This window comes from Lepus europaeus, chromosome 12 (assembly GCF_033115175.1).
Source record: "Lepus europaeus isolate LE1 chromosome 12, mLepTim1.pri, whole genome shotgun sequence".
Lineage (NCBI taxonomy): Eukaryota > Metazoa > Chordata > Mammalia > Lagomorpha > Leporidae > Lepus > Lepus europaeus.
In genome coordinates this window covers 37,249,880-37,277,124 of record NC_084838.1, presented here as the reverse complement: position 1 = coordinate 37,277,124, position 27,245 = coordinate 37,249,880, and the positions used below count along the sequence as shown (strand labels likewise).

Sequence of the window (27,245 nt, the reverse complement as noted above, 5' to 3'; positions counted from 1 at the left end):
ACGCCTCGGGGAGGGCGGGGCCATGCAGGGCCGGCAGCTGGTGCCCAGAGAGCCAGCGTTCGCCTACACCAAGGAAGGGCCCCCACACGTGCCTTTTAAAATATAGAACTTTATTTTGGTTATCAAGATTTGTGTAAGTTCACAGAAAAGTCATTTCTTACAAAATAATCAAGGCAGCATTTTGTACAGCGACTCACATGGGGCCACCAAACACAAGTGCAAAGGACAGTGCTGGGCACAGAAAGTGCTGGCACACTTGTGCCCGCGTCCCGGCGAGAGGCCAGCACTCCTGCTCCCTCTGCCCCCCTCCCAGCCCACCCAACAGAGCAGCACCGAGGGCCCTACCTTAGCAGCAGGGGAGGCTGTCTGCCCAGCGCGGTGCAGCGGTCCCGCACAGAATGCCGAGTGGGGGGACTGTTCAGGCTGAGCCGGCCCTGCATCCAGCCCCTCCCCACATTGGCGCTGCAGCTGCCGCATTCCCAGGACGGTTCAGGAAGCCCCCGGGAGCTGGCCTTCCTCTCCTCAGAGGCCACGGCCCCGGCAGTGAGGTGTGGCTCCCGGCTCAGGGAGCCCACGGTGAGCGGGCAGACCAGGGAGCTCCAAGACAAGGCAGAAAGTGCTCAGGACCCTGAGAGGGCAGAGGGTCGGGAGGCTCTGCCCGGGGGAGGGCAGTGTCCGCTAACCCTGGAGGAGTGAGAGGGGCCTGGGCTCAGGGCATGCCAGGGAGGGGCTGAGTGGGAACCAAGGCACAAGAGCGGGAGCCAGGGTCGTACCAGGGGCCGGGGGCACTCACTGGGAATTTGGATCCTGCCCCGGGGCAGGCACAGGGCTAATGTCCCCCAGAGTCGGGGCGGGGGGCTCCTTGGGAGCCTCATGCATCCTTGGCTGCCCACCTAGCACCTGCCTGCACAGCTGTGCCGCTGGGGAAGGGAGCCTCTGGCAGCAGGAGGTCCCTGTCATCCCTGGGGCGCTTTTAGGAGGGGCTTCCACCCCAAGTCCCTCCCTCACAAGTTCTTGTCCCAGTCTGAGACCTTAAATAAGCGAAAATTCCACTGCTGCAGCCTGCAGAGGCAGTCAGGAGGGGGCGCTAGGGTCACGGGAAGGGGGCACAGGCCAGGAGCAGCTGTCTCCACCCCACTGGAGTCTCTCCCTGAGAAGAGGCTTGGTCGGTGCACGTCACGTGGGCTTTCCTACAAAAGCCCGAGTCCCCAGCTCTCCACGAAACCCGCCAGCTCCTGCCCCTTCTGCCGGTGCGCTCCCACGTTCAGCCCTCCCAGGGCTGTGGAGCAGGCTGGGGCCTGCGCTTTCAGGGTGGCAAGGTGGAGGCGCTGAAGTCTCTCAGCCCTGGCAGGTGCGTCCCTACAGGATGGTGCAGAAGATGCTGCGGTTGCTGTGGTAGCCGCCTTCCACGCGCGCTGTGATCCTGGTCCCCATGGCCGTGACCTTCTGCCCGCTGTGGCCTGCAGAGGGGCCTCTGAGGGGGTTTTCAAGGTGAGGCCGAGCAGGTGGGTTTACCAGGCGCCACGTGTCAGACCTGGAGGTGCAAACCCGGAGTCAGGAACTGTGAGGCCTGAACGCCTGCAGGTCCCTGGGTCTGGTCTCTCCCAGGCAAGAGGCCGCCCACCGAGGGGCTGAAGCCCCCGCTCTCTGCCCCGCTCTGCACAGGTCTTCTGGGAGAAGTTCCCTCCACGGGCCCTGCTCTCCCTATCCACTTCCAGGAAGAATCTGGGTAAGACCAGCAGCCTGCTGAATGACTGAGTGTTCACAGCGGCTTTGTTCATAATCACCAAAGCTAGAGACTAGGGGTGGGTGCTTGGCCAAGGGGTTAAAACACTAGGACGCCCACATCCCATATCAGAGCACCCGGGTTTGAGTCCCAGCTCTGCTTCTAATCCAGCTTCCTGCAAGGCAGCAGATGATGGCCAGGAGTTGGGTCCCCAGTACCTGCAACAGCCGGAGTTAGGCCGGGAACACCACCTGGGTCTCCCATGGGAGGCAGGGCCCAAGCACTTGAGCCACCATCTGCTGCCTCCAGGGTGCATTCGCAGGAAGCTGGGTCAGAAACTGAGTAGCTGGGACTTGCACAGCAAGTGTGCATCCCAAATGGCGACTTAACCACTGTACCGTGCGCCTACTCCCAGAGCACTCGTTTGATAAACCGAACCTGGCAGAATAAATAGGAGAGTGGACCAGGGCGTGGCCCACAGGCAGGAGGGGATCATCGTCACCATCTTTGCAACCAGTACAGCAAAGCGCTGACCAATCAGAACAGAGCTGGACTGCTAATACGGGTCAGAGGTCAGGGTGAGGGGTGCTTGGGTCTTAATCGGACTGGCAACGGTTGGGGGAGAGAAGCCAGACGCGAGAATACTCTAGAAGCAGAACCCAGAGGACCTGGCTGAGCAGACTGGGGAGCAAGAGGCGGCAAAGCTTATAGCCAGGGGCTGGTGATGCCACCACATGGGGAACACGGGAGGAGAAGCTCTGGGGATGATGAGTGGGAGGCAACTGGGAACACTGAGGCAGAGGTACTAAACACAAGCACTGTAGCAGGAAGAGCACCTAGCATTTTTGTGAAACTACAGATAGTCAGATCTGACCTTATCCCAAGTTGGTGCCAAAAAGGGAGATAGTAACAACTAGATTTCACTACGGCTCAGAGGTGTCTCAGTAACTTGTCCAAAGTCACACAGCCAGTACCCGGCAGAGATGAGACATGAAACCAAATACCCTGATGCTCAAGGTCTGTTCCCTCCCGGGGAGTCAGGTGCAAGTCCTCAGCCAGGCCTTTATCTGGCCAGACCGCCGGGGCAAGGGCAGCCGGGTCACCAGGCTTCCCCAGCGACCTCGTGGTTCGGGCAGCGCTGGGCACTTACTTCTTCCTGAAGACCAGGAACTTGTTGTTCTGCATGACGCAGTCCCGGTTGTTTGCGATCTGCTGGAAGATGGTCTTGCTGGTCTTGCCCTGGAAGATGATGTTATCCTGCACCAGGGCCTTGGCGCGGCCCCGCACTGCGATGCCGTAGGCCCGGAATGAGTGGATCCGGTTCTTTATTACCTGGGAGAGGCAGCCACAGCTTGTCAGACCTCAGGGACTCAGGCAAGTGAGTCACTTACATGATAAACTATAAAACCGAGGGTAAAACATTCTAGGTGGGGGCCAGGGCTGTGGCGTAGCAGGCAAAGCTGCCACCTGTGATGCCGACATCCCATATAGGCGCTGGTTCGAGTCCTAGCTGCTCCACTTCCTATCCAACTCCCTGCTGTAGCCTGGGAAAGCAGAAGATGGCCCAAGTGCTTGGGCTCCTGCACCCACATGGGAGATTGGAAGACGCTCCTGGCTTCAGCCTAGCACAGCCCTAGCCATTGTGGCTAGGGAGTGAACCAGCAGGTGGAAGATCTGTCTTTGTCTCTCTCCTTTCTCTCTAATGCTTTCAAATAAATAAATGTTAAAAAAAAAAAAAAAGAAAAAGAAAAAAGAAAAAAAAAAGACAAAAGAGAAAGAGTTACTTCCGGGTCTCCCACGGGAGTATTGGGGCCCAAGGACATCGGTTGTCTTCTGCTGCTTTCCCGGGTGCATTAGCAGGGAGCTAGACTGGAAGTGGAGCCATCAGGACTCGAACTGGTGTCCGATTGGGATGCCGGCACTGCAGGAGGCTGCTTAACCCTCTGTGCCACAGCACCGGCCCCAACTTTCAAATAAATAAATAAATCTTAAAAAATAATAAGCTAGGTAGGTCAGCCAAGAGCCAAAGGAGCTCAAAGAAGTGCAAGAAGACCAGCCTGGAGGAACCAGGGAAAGCTTCCTGGAGGAGGTGATGCATTCATTGTCAGAGTTACCAGATGCAGAGCAAGGGTGAGTTATTCCAGGAAGAAGCCACGTGCAAGGGCTGGTAGAGAGGAAGGTGGTGCCGGAAGCCAGGGCTGCTGAGACCCGACTGAGGCCTTGGTGTGGCCCTCGCTCCCTGTTTCCACAGTACTCGGAGGCCAAGTGGAGAAATTCTCTGCTCCTCGCCTGTCACTGCTTGTGCAGCTGCAGAGCTGACCAGAGCCTCTGGGGCCACGATTCCACCGGGGCAGGGACCGGGTCTGTCGGGGAAGCCGTGCAATGGCCCCAGCGCAGAGGTCTGCACACGGAGCTCGGCGCTCACGGTGTGAGGCTGAGGCAGACAGGCACTGCGGGAAGTGAGGGGCTCTGCGAGGGGCAGCTACCCCGATGTCCTAAGAGGCGCCTCAGACAGCTGGAGGACTCAGAAAATTGGGGCAGGGGGTTTCCAGCACACGTGGGAGAGCATGTGCAAAGGCCCTGAGGCAGGATCTCTACGAAGCACCTGCTCCATGCCAGATCGTACACCAGATTATTCTCCTGGGAAAGGGAGCAGAAATAGTTCTGACCCCGACCTGGGACCAGGAAGATGCCTCAGGAGGCTTCCAGCACCCCCGGCCTCCTATGGGTGAACTCTCACTCAGCCTGCAGGGCCCAGCTCGTGCGTCCCCTCCTATGTGCAGCCCCATCAGCATCTCCAGGGGCGTGTCTTGGCAGGAGGGACGGCATCCCCTGCAGAGCTGGGAGCTCGTGCTTCTGCGCTGGGCAGAGGGGCACACGTCAGCCGTGCACACGCCCTCACCTTGGTGTCGGACCTGGGCAGCAGCTGCAGCCCGCTGCCCCGGTTGCCAATGATGTCGTTTTCAATGACGACCGTGCTGTCGCCTTTGGTGATGACGCCGTGGCCTCTGTTGTCATAGATGCCGTTGCCCCGGAGCTCCACCTTGCACTGGGCCTCGACCTTGACCCCACTCTGGCGGTTGCAAGAGATGCTGTTGTTGGCCACGCGGGTGAGCTGGCTGCTCTGGGCCACAGTGATGCCTCGGTCGCCATTGGCATGGATCACGTTGGCGGTGACGTGCAGGGCCTCGCTGCTCTGAACGTACAGTCCTGAGGCTACAGGCAGGGAGAGCACAAGGTGGTCCCAGAGTCAGCCCTGACAACACGGAGCGGGCAAGTCTGCCCTAAATCACACGCCCCGGTGAGCGAGCCTGAGTCGGCTCTGCCTGGGCCTCTGCCAAGCTTCCCCCCTCGTGGTGATGGGAGCCACCTATTCCACGCAGACACGGCCGCCAGCTCCACCTGCCAGAAAGTGCACCTGTTTGTTTTCTTTCTCATACTGAGCTGGAGTCTGCCTCCCTACTGTTTTTTTTTTTTTTTTTTTAACATTTGTTTTATTTGAAAGGAGTTACAGAGAGGCAGAGAGAGAGAGAGACAGAGTGAGAGAAAGATCTTCCATCCGCTGGTTCACTCCCCAGATGGCTACAACAGCCAGAGCTGAGCTGATTTGAAGTCAGGAGCCAGGAGCTTCTTCCTGGTCTCCCACACAGGTACAGGGGCCTGAGGACTTGGCCCATCTTCCACTGCTTTCCCAGGCCATAGCAGAGAGCTGGCTCAGGAGAGGAGCAGCCAGAACTTGAACTGGTGCCCAAATGGGAGGCTGGCACTGCAGGTGGCTACGCCACAGCGCCGGCGCCGTGCCTCCCTACTGTTGTAGAGAATCTTCTCCCTAAGAGAAACTCTGTAACTTGTATTATTAAGAGAAAGAATATGTGTCTGAAGGAAGTCAGGGAAGGGAGCGGGGTGCTGGTGTTGCCTATGCTCAGACGCAGTGTGTGCACGGGAGCCTGGCGCGTGGACCTGCCGGGAAGAGGGCACGGCAGGCCTGGGCGGGGCGTAGCTCTGGAGGCGTGGGGTGCCAGGGAGGGTTCTTGAGCGCGTGCAGCGGCGGGGCACTCACCTCCGTTATGGTTCACACTGTTGGACTCCACCAGCGCCACGGTGACAGGCCGGCGCAGCGGGTCATCGTCTTTCTCCTGCTCCGGCTCCCAGAGGATGGCGTCCCCGTCCTCGCTGAAGTTCTCCTGGGCGCCGTGGCCTCCAGGGAACTCGCTGGCGCCATCCTTCTGGCTGAACACTGCCACCCCGTACAGGCCGTTGTAGCTGACGTGGTTGCTGGTGACGTGGGGCAGGCTGGATGACATCATCCACACGCCACAGCCCTTGTTAGCTAGGACAACCAAGAGCTGGTCACTGGTGCCCAACAGTAGGGGAGGTAGCACCCAGTCCCTGTAAGCGGGGAGCAGAGAGGCGCTGGCCTGGGGGACAGAGGCCCTGACTGGCTAATGGCCTTGGCTTGGCTGGCGAGAGGGATCAGCTCAACCGCAGGCACTAGGACCATTCCACGGGGTGAGTGCTGCTGACCACTGTCAAGGCCACGCTGAGAGCAGGGGCGCGTGCACTGTGCAGCCCACCCCTCCCCACCAACCCCACCCCTCAGAGGCTGCGGCCTCTGCCCATGTTCCAGCCGCCCGCTTCCTAGGCGTGGCACCCTGAGCGGGTGAGCAAGCCCTCCATGCCCCATGTTCGTGGGGCTGACAGCAGTACCTAAGGCAGGCGGCAGGTGTGAGGAGTGTGTGTGATATGTGTGCAGAGGTGGCCCGAGAAGTGTTCCCAGTACCCTGGGCACCATCCAGGAGACAAGAGCCTGCTCTAAGCCCCCGACAGGGGGAACAGTTTTCTATGAGTGTCTTGTTTTCTTGGTAAATGAGGGTACATTGAAAAGTCAGGGAAAATGGAATTTAAAAATAAATCTATTCTGGTGCAAAAACACCTGTAACCCACACACAGTGTTTTTATAATATGCATTTCGGTTCTCTGGCTCACAGAGGAGCCCGGAGCCCAGGTCAGAGCTGCCTGTGGCCGTCCTCAGTGGGAATAAGGGAGGTAGGCTCTGTTATGCTGGTCCCTGGGGCTGAACGGGAGGGGCTCCCAGCCTGTGAGGCCTGTGTGACTGAGACCCGATGCGCTCCCTGGGGTCCCAGGAAGCCGGTGACTTTCTCGGGGCTCCCGGCCCCCTCCCCGGGAACCCCCACTCACCGTAGATGGTGTTTCCTTCTATCAGGCCCTTGCCCTCGTCCCCGACGACCACACCGTCAGAGTAGCCAAAGCAGATGAGGTTGCTCCTGAGCACGGGGACGCCTCCGCGGCGGATGTCCACGCCGCCCCACTGGTTCTCACGGATGACATTTTCTACAGAGACAGGCAGAGAATGAGGTCCACAGCCGAGAGCCACGGGGCGTGGACAGCTAGAAGGGGCGCTCCAGACAGCATACACAGACCCGGCTGGGCCGGCAGTCAGCACTGCACAGCGTGTCTGTCTGTGGCTTGGGTGCTTCTCATTCCCCGGAAGCTGCTGTTCCCCGGGGCCCACAGAGCCCGAAAGGCAGGGTCCAGCCCTCCCTCCCCCGATGCCGGCAAAGCGCTAGCCTGCCTGTCTCTGCTGCAGCTCTGTGCTTTGACCAAGCCCTCCTCTCCCTCCTCCTGCGGGAGTGCGCTGAAGAGACAGGGGCGCCCCAGATCCTGCTGCCGTCCACTGTGGCAGCCCAGACTCCTGGCCTCCCGGGACTTGGGTGCGAAGTCTCAGGAGAGCAGCCCCACCTCCGGCCCCTTGCCCCTCGCTCACCACCCTCCCATCCCACAAGCACTCGTGCCAATCTGGGGCCTGCTGGGTCTGCTCCACAGCCCCCTGAGGAAGGCTCTTTCCTGGGCTCCCTCCTGGCGCTCAGGTTCCGGCTTGGGCCGACTCCTTCCAAGGGCCTGCCCCGACCACACAGCCCCTCACCACCTGGCTTTAACGACCCAGCGAGCACTTATCGCGCTCACACAGGCCCTTTCTCACTCGCATCATGGTTTTATTTTTTGGCTTCTGCCTTGTAAGATGCAGTTCCCGAGAGCGGGGATGGCGTCTGCTTCGCTCACTGCTGCATCTCCGGCCCCTGGAACACGACCTGCGTAGTGTGTGCTCAGCAAGTGTCTGAGGAAGGCTGGCACGGGACGTCCAACTCCCACACACACCCTAAGGCTGGCTCTGCTCTGTGCTGAGGCTCCACTGACGGACGAGGCTTGGTCCTCAGCCAGTAGAATCTAGGCCTTGAAACAGGCGGTGGACAAGACAGGTCACTAAGGCACTGAGCAGGACGGGCTGCGGCGGCTGTGTGCACGGGGGGAGGGGGGGGCGCCTAGGAAGTGACCCTGAGGCCGAGACCCAGGGGTGAGGAGTTGGCCAGGCAGAGAGGGCTCGCCGGAGCGCAGGGGAGGTGCATCCACAGCGGAGGGCGGGACCCAGCCAGGTGGCCTGGCACCAATGCTCCTGCTAGTGTCACGACACTGGCAGGTGAGATCTTCCCAGTTCTAGGCCTGGTAGAGGGCAGAGACCGGCCCTGTGCTAGGCCTTCCCACGGCCAAGGTGGCCCGGGCGTCCCTGAGGGCCAGCCCACGAGACAGAGAAAGAGAACAAACTCTGTGGGGTGAAGGGGCAGGCGAGGCCAGGGACGCTGGCCAGGTTGCCGGCGGCCTTGGCTGGCGGAGGCCCCACCCCCAGCCCATCCCATACCTGTGATGAGGCCTTTGCCGTTCTCATTCACAGCTATGCCGGCAGCACGGCCCTTGAAGATGTGGTTCCCACTGAAACAGATGAGAACAAGAGAGAGGTGAGCCCAGGGTACCAGTGTCTGCTTTAACGCGACCGCCTTCTTCTGGGGGCTTCCCTAGGGCTGAGTCCACAGAGGCCTAAAGCACTGCCCAAAGCCCCCCAAGCCGAGAATTTAGAAATCTCTTACTGCCTCTGGGACGGGCAGACCAAAAACAAATCCACAACTGCCCATACAAGCACCAGGACAGCCTCTTACCAACTACACATAAACACCACTTTATTAGTTTATCGGTGGCTCTAATGTTTGTTTAGTTTCATCTACTTGAAAGGCAGACCACTGGGAGGGGGAAAAATGAGAGAGAGAGAGGGAGGAAGGGAGAAGGAGAAAGACAGAGGAGATCTTCCATCTTCTGGTTCACTCCCCAAATGCCCGCAACATCCAGGGATGGGCCAAGCCAACGGCAGGAGCTGGGAACTCCGTCCAGGTCTCATTTATATCGCAGCGTCCCAGGGCTGGAGCATCCTCTGCTGCCTCCCGGAGTGGAAGCCGAGTATCCAGGACTCAGACCAGCACTCCTCCAATACTGGATGTGGGTGTCCCAAGCGGCAGCTGAAGCCACTAGGCCACAACACCTGCCCCTAAACACCACTTTAAACTGATACCTTCATGGTGCCTGGGTCACAGGTAAAGTCTCGGTGGCACAGAGTTCCTAGGAGGCTGTGTGTCCCAAGTGTGAATTAGACTCTGCCTGTATCGAAGGCACAGTCTCCCACTTGCAGTCAAGTCATTCGTCATGCTTAGAAGGAGAACACCAGATTCTGAAAGGGGGTTTCAGGAACACTGGCAAAGTGCCTGGGAGCTGGGCAGGTGCTGTGGTGTAGTAGACTAAGCCTCCACCTGCAGTGCCAGCATACCATATGGGCGCTGGTTCAGATCCAGCTCCAGCTCCCTGCTATGTGCCTGAGAAAGCAGGCCCAACTGCTTGGGCCCCTGCACTTACAATGGAGACCCTGAAGAGGCTTCTGGCCCTGGCCCTGGCCTGGCACAGTCCTGGCTGTTGTGGCCATTTGGGGAGTGAACTAGTAGATGGAAGATCATCTATCTCTCTCTCCTTTCTCTCGGTATCTCTTCCTTTCAAATAAATAAAAAAAAAAAGTGCCTATGAAATCTTACAGGCAGTAGCCTGCGGATGCAAGCTGTGCGAGGAAATGTGCCGGCTCAGAGAGCCACACAACCCTCACTGCCACATGCAGGCCTGGGCAATGAGCTCCTCAGAGCAATGCAGCGGGGCTGGCGTGTGGCACTGAGGTAAGCTGCCTTCTGCGATGCCAGCATCTCATATATCGGGGTGTCTGGAATCAAGAACTGCCTCTGTTTCCTTCTTTTCTTTCTTTCTTTCTTTCTTTTTTTTTTTTTAAAGATTTATTTATTTGAAAAGTAGAGTTAGTTGGGCCAATCTGAAGTGAGGAACCAGGAGCTTCTTCTGGGTCTCCCACGTGGGTGCAGGGGCCCAAGGATTCAGGCCATCTTCTACTGCTTTCCCAGGCCATAGCAGTCAGCTGGATTAGAAGAGGAGCAGCCAGGAACCGAACCGGCGTCCACGTGGGATGCTGGCACTGCAGGCGGCAGCTTTACCCACTACGCCACCGCGCTGGCCCCCAGCCTCTGTTTCTGATCCAGCTTTCTGCTACTGCTCCTGGGAAGGCAGCAGAAGATGGCCAAATTCCTTAGGCCCCTGCCATACAGGTGGGAGACCCAGTTGGAGTTCCTGGCTGTTGCGAACATCTGGGGAATGAGCAAGTGGACAGAACTCTCTCAGTCCATCTTTCATATAAGTAAATAAATAAATACATCTTAAAAACAACTCCACCGACTACCACTGCAAGTCTCTGCACCCCAGAGTCACTGTCTGCAGACAAAGCCAGTCACCCCCGACATCAGCAGAACTGGGCTGTCCCGGAGGATGCACACTGGCTGTTCGTCATCCTACTAACAGGAACGCCATAACGCCCCTCCCCACCGGAAGGGCCCCGCCCTGAGGGACCTAGGTCCGAACACTCATCTGGGCCTTCAGGGCCTAACACTGGCCCTCCATGGCACCTCACTGATTAGGAGTCTGCCAAGTGTCCCCACTGCTTGGGCAGGATCCAAATGACTTCCTGGGGATGAAGACGGACAATTATGTTGATGTTGGGAAGGCCAAGTGCCAACTCCGTCTATGTATTTTGGAGTTTAACAAGCAAAATTATCCTCTAAAAAAATCCCTTTCTTTAAACTCAGATTTGAAGAGTCTGCTTTGGTTGGTCACTTCAATCATCTGATAGTTCCCATGGGTTTCCAGCATTCTCAGTCAATGCGGTACCTGGGCTGGAGCACGCCATATCCAACTCTTAGACAGCTGGGCCACAGGCAGCAAATGCATGGCTCGTATATTTCTTTTTTCCCCCTCATTTTATTTGAGAGGAAGAACGACAGAGGGAGAAAGACAGAGATCGTCCATACTCTGGTTCACTTCCCAAATGCTTGCAATAGCCAGGACTAGGCGAGGCTAAAGCCAGGAGCCCAGAACTTAACCTGAGTCTCCTACGTGGGTGGCAGGCTGCCTCCCAGGGTGCACATCAGCAGGAAGCCGGATTGGAAGCAGAGCCAGGACTTGAATCAGCCACTCCAATAAAGGATGCGGGAGTCCCAAGCGGCATGTTCTCTGCTGCATCCATGCCCACCCGGGTGATCTGTTTTTAGTACAAATCTCACTTCCAGAAAAGATCATGGCCACTCGGAGAAACCTGTATACCGAGAAGGCAAAATAAAGGAGAAATAGACAACACCTAGAAGGGGACGGACTGGAGCACCAACAACCAAGGACAGGCCATTGACTGCAGGTGAGCAGGCTGAGCCCTGTGCCTTCTTGCAGCCAAGGCAAACAGAAGCACAATAGGTTCCATAAACCTCAGTGGCAAAGACACGTGCTGTGGTTTGCTCCATGCAGGTCACCGTGGGGATCTCAGTCTTCGTTTTGAATCCTCCCCTAGACTCCTGCTCCCCGTCACAAAGAACCGCTGGAAGAAAGCAGGTTACAACCTATCCTTTCAAGGTGACGATGTTTTAAAACCCCAGGTCACTGATCTGATGACGCTATTCCTCATTCAAGCCCTCCAGCGGTTCCCTAGAACCACAAGGTGAAGTCCAAACCAAGAAGCCGGGTGTATTAGTTTCCTGTTGTTTCTATCACAAACTACCACGGTGCTAGTGGCTCAAAACAGCACAAACTTGTTTCCCAGGGCAGGAGTTTAGAAGTCCAATGAGGAGACTTGGTTCACTGTCACTTCTAGCGTCTAGAGGCTGGCCCCATTTCTTGGCTGGTGGGCTCATCACTCTGACCTCTGCTTCTGCCGTCTCCTCCTGCTCCCTTCTTACGAGGACCTCTGCGGCTCTACTGAGACCACGCGATAATCCAGAGTCAGTCCCTGACTTGATCAGATCCCATCTACAAAGCTCCTCCTGCCGGGTCAAGGAGAGCAGTTCTGGTTCCGGGGACGAGCCAGTATTCTGCTCCCGCAGCTGGCATTCGGGCCCTGTGTGCTCTGGCAGCAAGCTGTCCTTGCACCATCTCCCAGAGGATCGTGTGTCTCAACGTACTCTGAACTTCGCTGCCACTGGGCCCGAATGCCTTTCCCCAGCCATAAAATCCTGTTTCTCCTTTAAGCAAATATCAGCTCCCCACATGCCCTTCCCCCACACTCAGCCCAAGCTGTGGCTGAGCTGGTTTGGCATGTGGTGTGGAGACCATGGAGGCTGCCGTGGTGGTGCAGGTGACGGTGAGCTCCGTGGAGTAGACTGCACTGATACAGTTTTTATGCTGCTGGCCCCTTATGTGGACTAACTTACATGTGTGTTAAATCCACAATATGTGGGCCGGTGCTGTGGTACAGCAGGTTAGCCTGTAGCCTGTGACACTGGCATCCCATGTGGGTGCCGGTTTAGGTCCCGGCTACTCTACTTCTGATTCAGCTCCCTGCTAATGGCCTGGGAAGGCAGCAGATGATGGCCCAAGTACTGGGGCCCCTGCCGCCCACATGGAATTCCAGGTTCCTGGCTTTGGCCTGGTCCATCTCTGGTTGCTGTGGCCATTTAGGGAGTGAATCAGCAGATGGAAGACCTCTCTCTCTGTAACTTTGCCTTTCAAGTAAATAAATAAATCTTTAAAAAAAAAAATCACATATCAATCAACACATATACATACAAACATATACCCTTAAGGCAATAGAAGGGAAAATAGCTCTATGAACACAAATTACTATCAATAAGCTAGTGTCTAGCAGTAGAAAGACAACATCTGCCTATAAGTAATAGAACTGGCTTAGAAATTATGGAATATCAAAAAAAAGTCACTTTCCAAAGTGTGTACACAAAAGTACACACAGAATACAAGGAAACCTTGGAAGATCTGCCACTGGTTCACTCTCCAGATGGACACAATGGTTCACCCAGGCTGGAGTCAGGAGTCAGGAGCTTCATCCAGGTCTCCCATGTGAGTGCAGGGGCCCAAGCACTTGGGCCATCCTCTACTGCTTTCCTAAGCACATTAGGGAGATGGATCGGAAGTAGAACATCCAGGACACACACCAGTGCCTGTAAGCGGCAGTTTAATCCACTACACAACGCTGTCCCAAATACCAAGTATTTTCCTAGGGCACAGACACACCTGCGGGAGGCCTCTGCTCAGTGGCTGCCAGCGTCGTGACACAGTGGGTTAAACTGTTGCTTAGGACACTCACTTCCCGTATCAGAGTGCCTGGCTCACGTTCCAGCTACTCTGCTTCTGATCCAGCTTCCTGTAATGTGCCTGGGAGGACACAGATAATGGCCCAGGTACCTGGTTCCTGCCATCCACATAGGAGAGTTCCTGGATCCTGGCTTTGGCCTGGGCAAGTCCTGGCTGTTGCAGGTATTTGGAGAGTGAACCAGTGGATGGAGGCTTTCTCTTGCTCTTCCTCTCCCTCTTTTACTCTGTCTTTCAAATAAAGAAATAATAATTAAATCTTAAAAAAATAAAAAAACGCAGTAATCACCCACCGTGTAGACAGAATAAACTCCACCGTCCTCAGCTTGGTCGCCATAAGGCCTTTCTCAGTTGGCCCAAGCCTGTCTATCACTTTCTACTCTGCAGTGCCATGGGGGTATAAGGTCACACAGCAGTGACACAGGGCCCAAGATTTTTTTAGGACACTCTCAACCTACACCAATGTCACCATTTTTATCCCAAGGGGGACTGTTTGCTGACCTGCAACCTGGGTCATGTGGTTTCCTTTCTTAGGAATGACCCCTGCCCTCACCGGCTCTATGAGATTTCAAGTCCTATCCATGTACAAAGTGTGACTCTAATGCAACCTCCTAACTGAGGCCTTCCCACATCCACCCAGTCAGAATGATCCTTTCCTTCTGGAAGCAATGGGATGGAGTCTGCCAGTCTGCTTCCAGCCTCTAGTGGGATGGCAGATACAGGGTCCCTGTACTGCCGTGGTTCCTCCCAGCTACGACTCACATCACTAACTCATCATAGCACACTCTCATGCTAGGCCGATGTAGCTCCAGGATCTTAACACAGCCCCCCAGGAGGCCACCGTCAACAGACAGTAGCTGTCCAGTGAGTGGACATCGCCATACCACCCCTGACCCAGAATATGTCCGTACATGGAAGTCCTCCTAGGGATCAGACCTGGTCCTTGCCCATGTCTGTCAGCCCTCGGGGGAAGTGCCCAGTGATATCTGTGGATGGACACGAGCACCAGGGCAGCTGTGCCACTGCAGGGGGACGAGGCAAGTTTCTGCTTCCCTTGCACGTACACAGTCGTTTTCAAATGGAGGAAAGACGGAGTGCAGGACACATGGCAGAGGATGACGGGGCCACTGACCAGCGAGACAGCCAGGGGACGGCAGCACATACCTCACGATTGGATTTCCATGGTACAGGATATAAATGCCGGCCTCCTTATTGGAAAATATTTGATTATTCCGGATGACGCCTTTCCCATTGCCAAGGACCACAATGCCAGAGCGAAGGCCATGGTGGATCTGGTTACACTGCAAGTGAAAGTGAGACGCCACGGAACACACATCAGATATGCCACAGAGCCACAGCTGCTCGACCACGGGCCTCACAATGCTGCCAGGCGCCAGGATCAACACAGCAGAGAGAAGACTGTCACTGGGAAGACCCCAGCCGTGACTGAGGGGACACACCCGCTGTGGCCCTGCCCTTCCTGCACAGGTGTGCACGGGGACAATGCGGAGATGGGAGTCTTTGTGCTTGGCCTCTCAGGATGTGCTACGGAGGTAGCTGCTTGCCCAGGGCTTTGGCACTTCATCTGCAAGGCAGGCTGCTGAAAGTTTCTGACCCTCTAAAGCAGGGGTGGGAGCCTTTTTCTGCCAACGGCCATTTGGATATCTGTAACATCATCTGTGGGCCATACAAAATCATCAGCGTAAAAATCAGCCTGCTACAGATTTACAGAATTTTGAGTCCTGCCTGTGGTGGCCTTGGCAGGGCCAGACTGAATGATTCACACAGCAGCCATCCAGGCCCCATCTCCCAGGTCCCAGAGCCCACCTCCCAGGGAGGGGCAGCACAATGCTGGCCAAGTCCAGTCCCAAGGCGGGACACATCCAGAGAGAGCCAGTGGCTTCTGGTCTTCACTTCTCATGCAGGGGGAGGCCTGTGGGAAGATGCAGGTGCTTGGGGCTTAGCTGTACCATGGGGCAGAAGGTCACAGAGGGTTTAGGAACCACAAGACACTCAGAGACATTCATTTCTAATACCTCCTTAAACAAATGGGGAAATGTCCAGGATTATATTGTCCATTTGTGACAGAGCAACGTCTGAAACTAGTTTTCTGTCTCCTGGTCCAGGTAGTTGCTTTGCTCACTGACTTTATGTTACCACTGAAAAAACCATTTATTTTATTTGAGAGGGGGAAGAGAAGGAAGAGGAGAGAGAGAGGAGACTGCGTGTGTGCAAGTGGGCTGGTTCACTCCCCAAATGTCCGGGAGCCAGGAACTCAATCCAGGGTGGTGGCAGGGACCCAACTACATAAGCCATCCTCTGTTGCTCCTGGGCTGCACACCAGCAGGAAACCGGACTTGGGGCAGAGCCAGGACGAACACCCAGGTGCACTGATGTGGGATGCGGGCATCTCAACCACGGCACCGAGTGTCTGCCCTTGAATTAAACTTTTAGATTATAGTAAATTATAATAAAATCCTCCCTCTATACAGCCAAAACCTAATTCCACACTTAAACCAGGATGTGATTTTACAGAAACAAAATTCTAGTACGTTTTCAACATCTCCTCACTCTCTCCCTTTCCAGGTTTTTCCCAAATGATCTGGCAGACTCGCCAGGGCAACCATAGCCTAAGAGAAGTCCCTTGCAGGGTTAAAAAACTCTGAGAGGCCGGCGCCGTGGCTCACTTGGTTAATCCTCTGCCTGTGGCGCCGGCATCCCATATGGGCGCCGCGTTCTAGTCCCGGTTGCTCCTCTTCCAGTCCAGCTCTCTGCTGTGGCCTGGGAAGGCAGTGGAGGATGGCCCAAGTGCTTGGGCCCTGCACCTGCATGGGAGACCAGGAGGAAGTACCTGGCTCCTGGCTTTGGATAAGCGCAGTGCTGACCGTAGTGGCCATTTGGGGAGTGAACCAACGGAAGGAAGACCTTTTTCTCTGTCTCTCACTGTCTATAACTCTACCTGTAAAAAAAAAAAAAAAAAAAAGCTCTGAGAGAGAGAGACCTGTGTAATGGCATAACCTTTCACAAAGCCAGGACTAAAATGTTCTTCCCCCTCCCTGCTCTCCACCTGCTCAATTGGCCTGCTTCCCTCTGTCCCTCTGTCTGGGGAAGGCAGATTCCTCTCATCTCTTGGCAAGGGAGACAACAGGTTCCCAGGCCAAGGCCACGTACCAACCACCAGCTGCATGGCAGAAACACAGCAAGGGGGGTGCCTGGCAGAGGACAGTCTTTAAATACAGCTGGGAATCCTTTCTCTGCACTTTCAGGGAGGGCTAGCTCGAAAGGCTTAAGAACATCAGCCCGAGTCAGACTGCCTGGATTCAGACTTTGAGCAAGGTCCCCTGCCTCTTTCCTGCTTCAACGTCCTCACCTATAAAATGGAGCTAATAATCCTTCGGAGGCTGCGTGAGGATTAAACAATATTAAATATCTATAAAGGAGAGTATCTGGCATCCATAAACATTACACGTTAAGGGCAGCTATAATTTTTCCAAGCTCATATACAGACTGTCATGGTTCCCAATTTCCGGGAAATGTGTGTTTCCAGAAAAGTCAGAGTGGAAAAGAGGTTGGTCTCTCATGACTGCTCAGATTCCAGTATTTGAAGTGGTTTCCACACTGGTGTGAAATCAAACTCAATATGCAAAATATCACAGTGCCCATGAATAACAACTTTAGAATTAAAGATCCTGGGGCCAGTGATGTGGCATAGCAGGTAGAACTGCCACTTGTAGTGCTGGCATCCTATGTGGGCACCTGTTAGAGTCCTGGCTGCTCCATTTCCAACCTAGCTCCCTGCTAATGGGCTTGAGAAAGCAGCGAAGGATGGTCCAAGTGCTTGGGCCTCTCTACCCACATGGCAGACCCACAGGAAACTCCTGGCTTCAGAATGGCCTAGCCCTGGCCATTGTGGCCATTTGGGGAGCAAATCAGCAGATGGAAGATCTCTGTCTCTTCCTCTCTCTCTATAATTCTGCCTTTCAAATTAATAGATAAATCTTTAAAAAAACAAAAAGCTAAAGATCCTAAATGTCCCATTTACAGAAAAGAGTGAATTAACATGGAGGGTTGTTTCTGGACTCAGGTCCAAGTGGACGGATCTGAATCCAGGGCGGATGTCCATCTTTCTTTTTTCTTTTTCTTTTCTTTTCTTTTTTTCCACAGCACCACATCGGCCCATCCTTATTTTATTTATTTATTTATACAAGCCATTTTTAGGAACAGGTGTTTTCTTTTTCTTTTCAAAGATTTCATTTATTTATTTGAGAAACAGAGTCACAGACAGTGGGAGAGACAGAGACAGAGGTCTTCCATCCACTGGTTCACTCCCCCATTGGCCACAATGGCCAGAACTGAGCTGATCTGAAGCCAGGAGCCCGGAGCTTCTTCTGGGACTCTCAAGTGGGTGCAGGGGCCCAAGCTCTTGGGCCATCTTCTATTGCTTTCCAGGCCATAGCAGAGAGCTGGATTGGAGGAGGAGCAGCCGGGACTTGAACCGGCACCCACATGGGATGCTGGCACCGCAGCCGGAGGCCTAGCTCACTATGCCACAGCGCTGGCCCTCTATCCTTATTCTTACCAAACTCAAAGCCAACACAGCACACGAGAGCAGAGGGAGGGCCTCTTCCTCCCTCATGGGAGGCTGGGGAAACGACTTGTCCAACGTCACTGCCAATGCCTGGAGAAATCAGGAGGGATGCAGAGCAGAGCAGGGGCCACGCTCACTTCCGTGTGCTCTGCAAAGATTTCGGGGACCTACCAGGATGAGGGGGTTGGACTTCTTTCGGATGTCCACGCCAGCCTCGCCGTTGTGGTAGATGTTGTTGCCGGCGATCAGGCCGCCGCCCTCCAGGCGCAGGAAGATGCCGGAGGCGCGGCAGCGGTGGATGTGGTTCCTGAGCATCACGATCTGGGCAGAGGGCAGAGGGCAGCGGTGTCTGTCACCAAGCTGGTCTCCGAATCCACGGGGGCAGTGCCCGAGTCTTCTTCCCGTCAGCCATTCCCTTCACGCTGGGCTGGGCGCCAGGGGAGTGCCCCGGCCCCCTCCCCGCACCAGCTCCGGGGACATGACAACCTCTGTGCCCTGCCTGGCTTGGCCCCCCAGGCTCTTCAGTAACTTCACATCAGTCCTGTACTAAAACCTGCACCCAAGCTTAGCCTGGGTCTCCATTAGAACTTGCAAGCAGCATCTCCAGATGGTGGACAGAATGGAAGCTTGGAGAAGGGATTTAGTGGTGTTCAAGCTGTAGGCAATGAGTTGCACAGTGCCTTCCCCAGGGCACAACAGGCACAGCTACTTTTAATGGAATCCAGCTGCAGAGCCAGCACTTCCAGCTGCACCCTCACTGAAATGCACCTGCCTGAGCATGCACTGAGAGCTGGGACCTCGTCCCACACGCCCTTCCATGGGGTCAAAAGCCCACACTTGCCCCATCCTTCTTTATGTGTTATCTGGGGTAGAAAAGCCACTGGGGCTCCAAACCAAGGACACTTAGAAATACAGATATAGGAAGCCTCCTTTTAACAGGAACTACAACCAGGCACCCAGCTTAGTACCTCTGCACCTGCAGCTTTGGCACCTATGGAGTCAACCCACTGGAGACGGAAGTATCTGGAATCCCTGTGTCTGTGCTAGACATGGAGAGATATTTTCTCCTCGGCATTAGCACCTCAACATGGCAGTGTAGCAACTGTTTACATAGATTCCACTGTATTAGGCATTACAAGTAACCTAGAGATGATTTAGATTACATGAGAGGCTGTGCACAGGTTATGTGCAAACACCACACCATTGCATATGCTAGGACAAATCACAGATTTGTCCTGGGGGGATCCTGCAGCCAATCCCCTGCCATGTGCTGGGGGTGACTGCATACTTTGTATCTGGTAAGTATTCCAAAAGCCGGGGTTATGTTTGTGATGTTTTAAATGATAGGATATTCACACACATACTACACTAGGATAAAGTGTGCATGACTAAGAAACAACACAGTGCATTAGGATAAAATTCCAGGAGGAGAAAAGGAGAACAAAAGCACAATTTCAAGGAGGTCTCAGTCTCTGCTGAGGATGGAAAAAGCTGGAAAAACCCTGCTCCCACGCTTACAACAAGAAAAGCAGAAGTTACCATGCACAGCCACAGCCTTTCTGGAACCCATCCGGAAGCTGGCCTGAAATGTGAGGAGAGACAGGAGCCCTCAGAGAGACCCGAGGGAGTGGGAGCTGGCTGAACAGACGCAGGCACCACACCCGCAGTGAGAAGAGGCCACTAGCACCACTGATCGCTCGCTGCAGGCCATCCATGGGGCGTGAGAGCACCTAGCAGCTTCTCCAAGGACCTCAGCAGGCGCTCATGGAGAACGACTCCGAGCAGGACACGGCCTCACAGTGCAGGCTTTGGGTAAAGTCTGGCAGTTCCTCCAGGAAAGGCAGTAGGACCCTGTGGGACTCTCCCCCCTAACCTGCCTGCAGACTAAGTGTAGGGCAGCTGCAGGAGGGCAGCAGACCCTGTGGCACCCAAAGACTGGACATACCTCAGGCTCACATTATCAGAGCTCGGGTAGAGGCAAGATCACTGACAAAGCCCCAGTCCCAAGACCCATGCACACAGCACCTACCTTGACTAAGCCTGGAGCAAGACAACAGACACGCTGTCACCCAGGCTCACAAGTGCAGAGAAACAAGTCTCAGGGAATCGGGAAGAGAGGGGGCAAAGGCAGGGACAGAGACCTTCTTAGGAGCAGGTGAAAGGGCAGAGCAAAGGCCAAGAAACGTGGTGCAAGGCAATGCTAGCAGGACATGCTGCCTGCAGGACTCTGAGGGTAATCACAATGAAGTCACCATCCACACCAGCTCCACTCCCAACCACGCTGACCCCAAGGCCTGGCAAGGAGGAAGTGTGCCCATCTCCAGCTGTAAATGCTAATCACACCCCAGTCTCTACTGTCTTATACGGGATGTCTGCCTCCCAACTAAAATCACAAGACACACAAAGAAGAGAAAACAGTGCTGTCACGGGTGCTGATACTGTTCTTCTAGGTGCCCAAGTAACCAGGCTTCACCTGGCTGGGGACGCTCTAGAAGGTGCAGACAGGCGCCCGGACCAAGACCCCGCTCATCAGCACTTCCACCCACAGCTCCCTCTTGTATTAAAGGCACATTGCAAATAACTGTTCCTGAGGCTTGGGACTCATGAGACACCATGGACATTTTTTTTTAATCCAAAAAGTCTAACAGCAATTTTTCCACGAGGAGTTCCTGGCGGCACGACTCCTGCAGAAAGCCTCCTGTGGCGACCGTCTGAGAGGCCGCTCCTCAAGCTGTCCACGCACCGCTTCATCTGCTCGTCAGTGAGACCACTGGCCACCCACACAGTGACAGTCCCCGAGCTTGCAGGTCAGGGCACTTCCTCCCAAAGCCCCTGACACAGGCAACAATGGTGGCTCTGCCAGAGGTCCCAGGAGCTCCAAACTCAACGTGCCCAGAACTGAACACACTCTTTCTCTCCACACCCTCCCCTTCTCTTCCGTTCTTGCCAATGCCTCGGCCATGCAGGCCAGAAATCGAGGCCTCCCTGTATCTCGAGGCTGCCCTGTACCCTCTTCTCTGTCTCTGGACCTCATGATCCATGATCCCCTGTGCCTCTGGCCTTGGTCCTCTCCATCCCATCCCTGCAAAGTGGACAGAACAAGCATTCAAAAGGTCAGCACCTTGCTGTTGTGGATACACCGCACCGCGTAAGTCAGGTTCCGGAAGACATTGCCTTCCATCTTGGCTCGGCCGTAGGAGCAGACGAAGACGCCTCCCTTCCCGTCGCGGAACAGGCACTTGCGGATGAGGCAGCCCTGCACGGAGCTGGCCAATGCCATGGCCTCCTTGTCCTTCTGCAGCTCCTGCTGCAGTGAGTTCAGCACCAGGCAGCTAGGCAGCTGGATGGATGCCCCTGGCAGTGGGGGGCCCAGAAAGGAGCCCCCCAGCACAGGGCGTGGGCCCTGCACCTGGTAGGACAGTCTGTATGTGAGCTGGTCCTCATCCTCATCCTCACCCTCACCGCTGGGACTCAGGCCCCCATCGCTGCTGTCTGGGGTCTGGGCCACCCTTTCCCCATCGCTGCCTCCCTCTGTCTCCTGGGAGCCAGCCTTGGAGGAGCTGGAGGCTGGGCTGGGAGGGCTCTGGCTGCCCTCAATGACAATGTCACAGGTCTTTGGGCTCCAAGCCTGGTCCCGGCTCTCTAGATCCACGGACATTAGGAAGTCAGAGTCCTCTGTGGGCAGCACACTGGGAGAGGACTTGATCAGTCCGAGGAGGTACTTGTAGGCCCAGTTCTTATCTGCAGAGGGGTGACCCTCCACGGTCACAGAGTTGTTTTCACTGCCCACAAATTCACAGTTTTCCAGGACACACAGGGGCACGTTGTGCAGGAAGACATGGGTGTTTTTGAAGATGCAAAACTTCACTTGGCAGGTACCTGGGCCATGGACCTGGATGTGCCCATTCTCAAAGTTGCAGTTGTCAAACTGGACATGACCTGATGTTGTCTGTGGAAAGCAAAGCAGAAAAGCGCTGTAAGAGGGATGAGCCTGGTGTTGCTGGTCAGCCCTCCAGGTGCTTGTTAAGGTGGCTGGGGTATGGAAAGGCCATCCACTCTGCTGACCACCTCCCTCTGCCACCAGTGCATGGGTGTGACTGGCCCCAGAAGGAAGCTGCTCTCTACATCAGAGGGGAGAAGGCTGGAGCTGGCCCTCTTCCATCCTTCTAATGACAAGGGAAGGGGGACAAGCATGGATGATGGCAGGAAAGCTCACGCACCGCAGCATGACCTAAAAACCTCACTTCTGGGGTAAATTCTCCTGAAACTCACGAAATGCTTAGTGAGACTCCTTCCCTCCTTTCCTTTCCTGGTGAAAATGGGAAGGACACTGGTGCAGTGAAATTAGTACCTGTTAACACAGGAGGAGAGGGTTTCTCTAGGGGTGGTCAGAAATGGTTGGGAGAGGGGCTGGTGCTGTGGTGTCACGGGTTAAGCCACTGCCTGTGATGCAGGCATCACATATGGGCACCAGTGTGTGTCCCAGCTGCTCTACTTCTGATCCAGTTCTTGGCTAATGTACTAACTTCGCTGGCAAAAGAGAGTGCAGGCGAGGAGGGGCTGAGCTGGGCAGTGGGGGAGGCCTGGCCGCAGGTGCTGGGAAAGAGTCCAGCTGTTTGGCAGCCATGGGGGCACAGCAAAAGGCAGCAGATCCATCTCTTAAGGAGAGGGGCAAGGCGCTGCCATGGCTGGGAGGGAATGAACTCTGGTTCGGAGCACAGGCTCTGGAGGCTGAGCACACGGACAGCTCCCAGCCCTGCCTCTTTCGAGCACGTTACCGTGGGTGCATGGCTTCACCTTGCAAGACCTTGTTTCCTTGTCTGAAGCATGGAGCTTACTGGTTAACGTAACCTGATGCCAAGGCACAAGGCTGGCACTCCAAAGAAGTTTGCAGCTATTGCCATGGTCAGGGACACACGCGCAGAGGGACCTCGGGAGGCTGGCGTGGAGAGGGGGGAGTACTAACCCCCAGAGCAGAATCCATCTGAGCCCCTCAGCTCTCCTGGCCTGACTGATGAGCAGCTTGGTGAGTGCTTATGTTCCTGAAGAACTGTTTCCAGATTTCACACAAATTCCACCACGTACATTTGAACCACAACACAAGGGAGCATCTCATTATCCCATTTAATAATCCAGACACTTCTATTCTTTGAGCCATCTTTTCTTTTTCTTTATTATTTGAAAGGGGGAGCGAGAGAGACAGGGTGCTCCCCCAACCCGCTGGTTCACTCCCTGAATGCCTGCAACAGTCCCTGGCCAGGGCTGAAGCTGGGAGGAGGAACTCAGGCCAGGAACCCAGCTGCTTGAATCATCACTGCTGCCTCTCAGGGTCTCCACTGGGAGGAAGACAGAGTCGGGGCTGGAGCTGGGGTTTGAACACAGGCGCTCTGCTGTGGGACGCGGTGTCTTAACCCCTAGGCTAAATGTCCACCCTGAGCCATCCTTATCCTTTAAACTCTCTGGCAGGAGGCAGGCATGGGACAACGGCTGAACAGCAGCTACCTGGCATACACTGCGTGCAGCACATATGACTGGTGGTCTAACGACCATTACAAACACAAGAGCGAATTACATAGTTACTGGTCTGACAATGGCAATGTAATTCTTACTGGCATAATTACTGTGTATCTAATTTTCAGGTACATAATCCCAGTAGGCAGTCAGTTTCCAGGCATTGTTTAAGCTGCTGGGTGTTCTGCCAGGAACTGCAAACCCCTTGATTTGTGCTTTGCTCTGAACACGTCTTCTGCTCTGTGCTCATGGAAGGAAGTTGTTGGACTCATATGTCTGTACCCTCTCTGCAGTCACCATGAGACGTGGCTCATCCTGGTGGAAGCCTGGCCTTCCCTGACCTTGCACAGGCCTCTCCCGTGGCTCCTTCTCTGGCCATGCTGCCACAAGCTGTAGACACATTCTCTACTTCCTGTCACCATGCACAGGCTCCCAGCCCCTGGCTTTCCCACCTGACTGTCCCACCTGTGGCTCCAGCTAGTCCAGCTGGGAAGGTAAGAGCTAGGAAGCAATTCTGGCCCCAAGCCCAAGCCTCATTTTTAAATGCAGGTGTGTAAGGAGAAAACAAGTATTTTGAACTTGCCCATCAACTGCTCTAGACCTCAGAGGCATGTATGTAGAGGACAAGCAATAAACTCTCAGTCCCAACAATAAGGGAATTACCCACGGAGAAGGGGCCCAGCCCCTGGGGTCAGGACTGGGAGGGCCACCCACCTTATACATGATGGGTGAGAACCAGGCCGGCATGAAGACCAGGTTGCACAGGCGTGTGGTCGAGCAGTGCTGATCAATGCTGGCCAGCAGGGCCACCTCGCCTAACTTCCCTCGGCCCACGATCTCCACGGGCACCTTCAGGATGATTTCACCTTGCTCTTCGTACACGCCTGGGAACAGTACGATTCGGTCGTAGAGGCTGGCCATGGCCAAGGCACTGCCCAGGCTGTCAAACTCACGGCCTGGCCCGACGCTCAGCGTGCGCCGCTCCTTCCTCCGGCGGAAGAGAGAGAAGCAGACTGAGGACTCCAAGTCCAGGGCGTTCTTGGTCCAGGTCTTGGAGGCGAGATAGTGCTGCTTGAAGGCCTCTCTCCAAGACTCGGGCTCCACGTCCGGCTGGTTGGGCCAGTTGGGGTGGCGGCACTCGGTGCAGCCCAGGCACAGCTGCCGCCAGCGGGTACTGTCGAGACTGAGGATCAGCTCGTACCAGGCCCGGCACACCAGGCTGCAGCGGCCCAGGTCGGGAAGGTGCAGGTAGGCTAGGATCATGCGCCACAGCTCCAGGGGGAGGCCACCAGCTTCCATGGTCACCTGTGAGATGGACACAAAACAAAAGAGCATTTTGTCCTGTTTACTATCGCCTCTCTCAAAATACCCCTTGCCACCTTCTGGTCCTAGGGGACCGAAGGACTCCGTCCCCTCCCTCAGAATACTTCCCTGGGATTTTCCTCTGGGAACCAGCAGGGCATTGCTTTGTCATACACTGCAAGAACATGACCCCAGAGTGCGGGCAGCCAGGTTCCCCAGCCTGCAGAGAGAACCTCGGGGTGTGAGAGCTAAGCAGAAATGAGTCGAGATGAAAGATGAACCAAGGCGGACGTGTGGGGCTGTGCCTGGAGGCTCGGACCCCAGATTCCTGAGGATGCCCTGTGGCATGCAGGTCCCCCTTCAGGGTGGGAGGTGCCCCAGTGGCCTTCCAGCAAATCTCCTTTTGCTTAAGATGGTGTGATTTGGGTTCCCGTGACTCGTAACTGACTGAGTGTTCCTTTACGCAGAGGAAACCCACCCACCTCTGGATCCCCCGCACTTCCAGGGAAGAGATTCCCGGTGGAGTTAACAGGAATGAGAACTGTGGCAGTGAGTGCCCATCTGTCTGTCTCCCCTCACTGCCAGAACAGGTAATTACCACTGCTTCCCCATAGGGGCAGCCCCAGGAAAGACTGATGTTGGCTCTGATGCTGTGGGTTCTGGATCTGCCACGGTTATCATTATTATCAAACGTCCTTGAAAGGCAGAGTGAGCGAGAGCTAACAAGATATAGCTAAGATCTTCCATCCACTGGTTCACTCCCCAAATAGCTACAACAGCCAGGGTTGGACCAGGCCAAAGCCAGGAGCCTGGAACTTCAACCTAGTCTCCCACGGGTGGCAGGGACCCAAGTACTTGAGTCAGCATCCATCATTCAGCATGTAGGATTAGCAGGAAGCTGAATCAGAAGCAAAAGAGCCAGGACTCAAACTGGCACTCTGATATGGGGATGAAGGCACCCCAGGCGGCGGAACCTGCTGCACCACATACCTGCCTCTGCCCCAGGTTACCAATGGAACCCTAGTGTCTGATTTATACTGCAGAGATGTGTGGAGAACAGTAGTACCCCGGAGGCAGGCGTTGTGAAATAAATCGATCAGTGACATAGAAATAAGCAGAGAAAATGGTAGAAGCAAAGGGCTCCCAGTTTCTCTCCAACACTGCAGGTCATGGCTCCAGTTTGTTCTCAAAGCTCAGCATCATCCTTGCCATTTGAAGGCCATCAGGTATCTGTACTTTGAAACAAATTCTCTTTTTGGCGTAACCTGGCTTCACTGAACTCCAGTTCTTTATACCTCATTATGAGTGTCAATTCTTCAAGTGAAAAACAAGGGGGCTAGGACCAGTGCTGAGGTGTAGCAAGTAAAGCTACCATCTGCAACGCAGTATCCCACATGGGCACTGGTTCAGAACCCGGCTTCTCCACTTCCAATCCAGCTCCCTGTTAATGTGCCTGGGAAGGCAGCGGAAGGTGGCCCAAGTACTAGGGCCCCTGCACCCATATGGGTGACCCATAAGAAGCTCCTGGCTCCTGGCTTCAGATAGGCCCAGCTCTGGCCATTGTGACCATTTGGGGAGTGAACCAGCAGATGGAATATTCTCTCTGTCTTTGCCTCTCTAACTCTTTTTTTTTGAAATAAAATAAATAAATCGTTACACAAACAAACAAACAAAAAAGAGGGCTGAGTGAGATGTTCCAGTAGGGGTAGGGAACCTTTTTCTGCTAAGGGCCATTTGGATATTTATAACATTATTCTTGGACCATACAACATTATCAACTTGAAAATTTGCCTGCTATACTTACTGAATTTTGAGCCCTGCCTGTGGGTGCTTTGGCAGGCTGGACGTTCCCCACCCCTGATCTAGAGCAAAATCCCGTCTAAAACCCTACAGTCTGTCAACAGCTAGAAATGAGGACTAGGAACAGGGCAGACTCTGCAGCTGACCTTAACTTGCTAAGCTCTCCACGGTCTTGATTTTTCTCTCAATTTATGATCACATGTGTGAGTTACCTAAGTCCCAAGAGGGCTAGGAACACAAATACCTGATTACATCTAGGAGCAGTGCTGGGCCTCCTCCACACTGCAGTGCCTTTAACTCTACAGAGTGACACCAGGGTGGGCCTAGGCAGGCAGGTTCTTCCGTAATGATCACCCAGGGACACCAAAGTCCTCGGCTGCACCGCAGAAGTTGCAGGAAAAGGCTGGGCTCCTGACATCCACCACTGCCCCAGGGGAACACAGCTGGGTCACGGTGCTTTCTGTCACACGATGCCTCCTGGTGCTGACGTCTCTAGCTCCACTTTCTCAGACCTCCACCCATTCTCTTTCCCTTCTGAAGCTGACTGACCTCATCAGTGTCCTGGCTTCAACTACAAAATCTGATTCCTCGCCCCAGTGACCTCTCTGGAGCTCCACAGAGAATACTCAGTGGCCTGCTATATGTCTCTACTTGCATATTCCATAGACAACAAGAACTTAACATCATGTCCAGTGTTGAACCCTGACTTCTGCTTCAGGCCACGATGAACAGCTGGACCTGATGCTCTCTCCTGTCATAGCAACCAGACAGCCGGACAAG

The 27,245-nt window shown here is 54.9% G+C and overlaps 1 protein-coding gene across 2 annotated transcripts in view; it reads right to left on the bottom strand.

The window, feature by feature from the left end:
* Positions 1-98: 98 nt before the first annotated feature.
* FBXO10 (F-box protein 10) overlaps positions 99-27,245 on the bottom strand; it is a 50,371-nt gene continuing 23,224 nt past the window's right edge. For both annotated transcript variants that reach the window (XM_062207935.1, XM_062207936.1), the window contains 10 exons: positions 24,078-24,668; positions 20,974-21,801; positions 18,024-18,173; positions 14,429-14,565; positions 8,442-8,512; positions 6,926-7,078; positions 5,787-6,056; positions 4,629-4,942; positions 2,877-3,058; positions 99-1,534 (listed from right to left, as the gene is read on the bottom strand). In XM_062207935.1, coding sequence (XP_062063919.1) covers positions 1,360-1,534; positions 2,877-3,058; positions 4,629-4,942; positions 5,787-6,056; positions 6,926-7,078; positions 8,442-8,512; positions 14,429-14,565; positions 18,024-18,173; positions 20,974-21,801; positions 24,078-24,662 — 2,865 coding nt within the window. In that variant the 5' untranslated portion in view covers positions 24,663-24,668 and the 3' untranslated portion in view covers positions 99-1,359. The remainder of the gene's footprint in view (positions 1,535-2,876; positions 3,059-4,628; positions 4,943-5,786; positions 6,057-6,925; positions 7,079-8,441; positions 8,513-14,428; positions 14,566-18,023; positions 18,174-20,973; positions 21,802-24,077; positions 24,669-27,245) is intronic.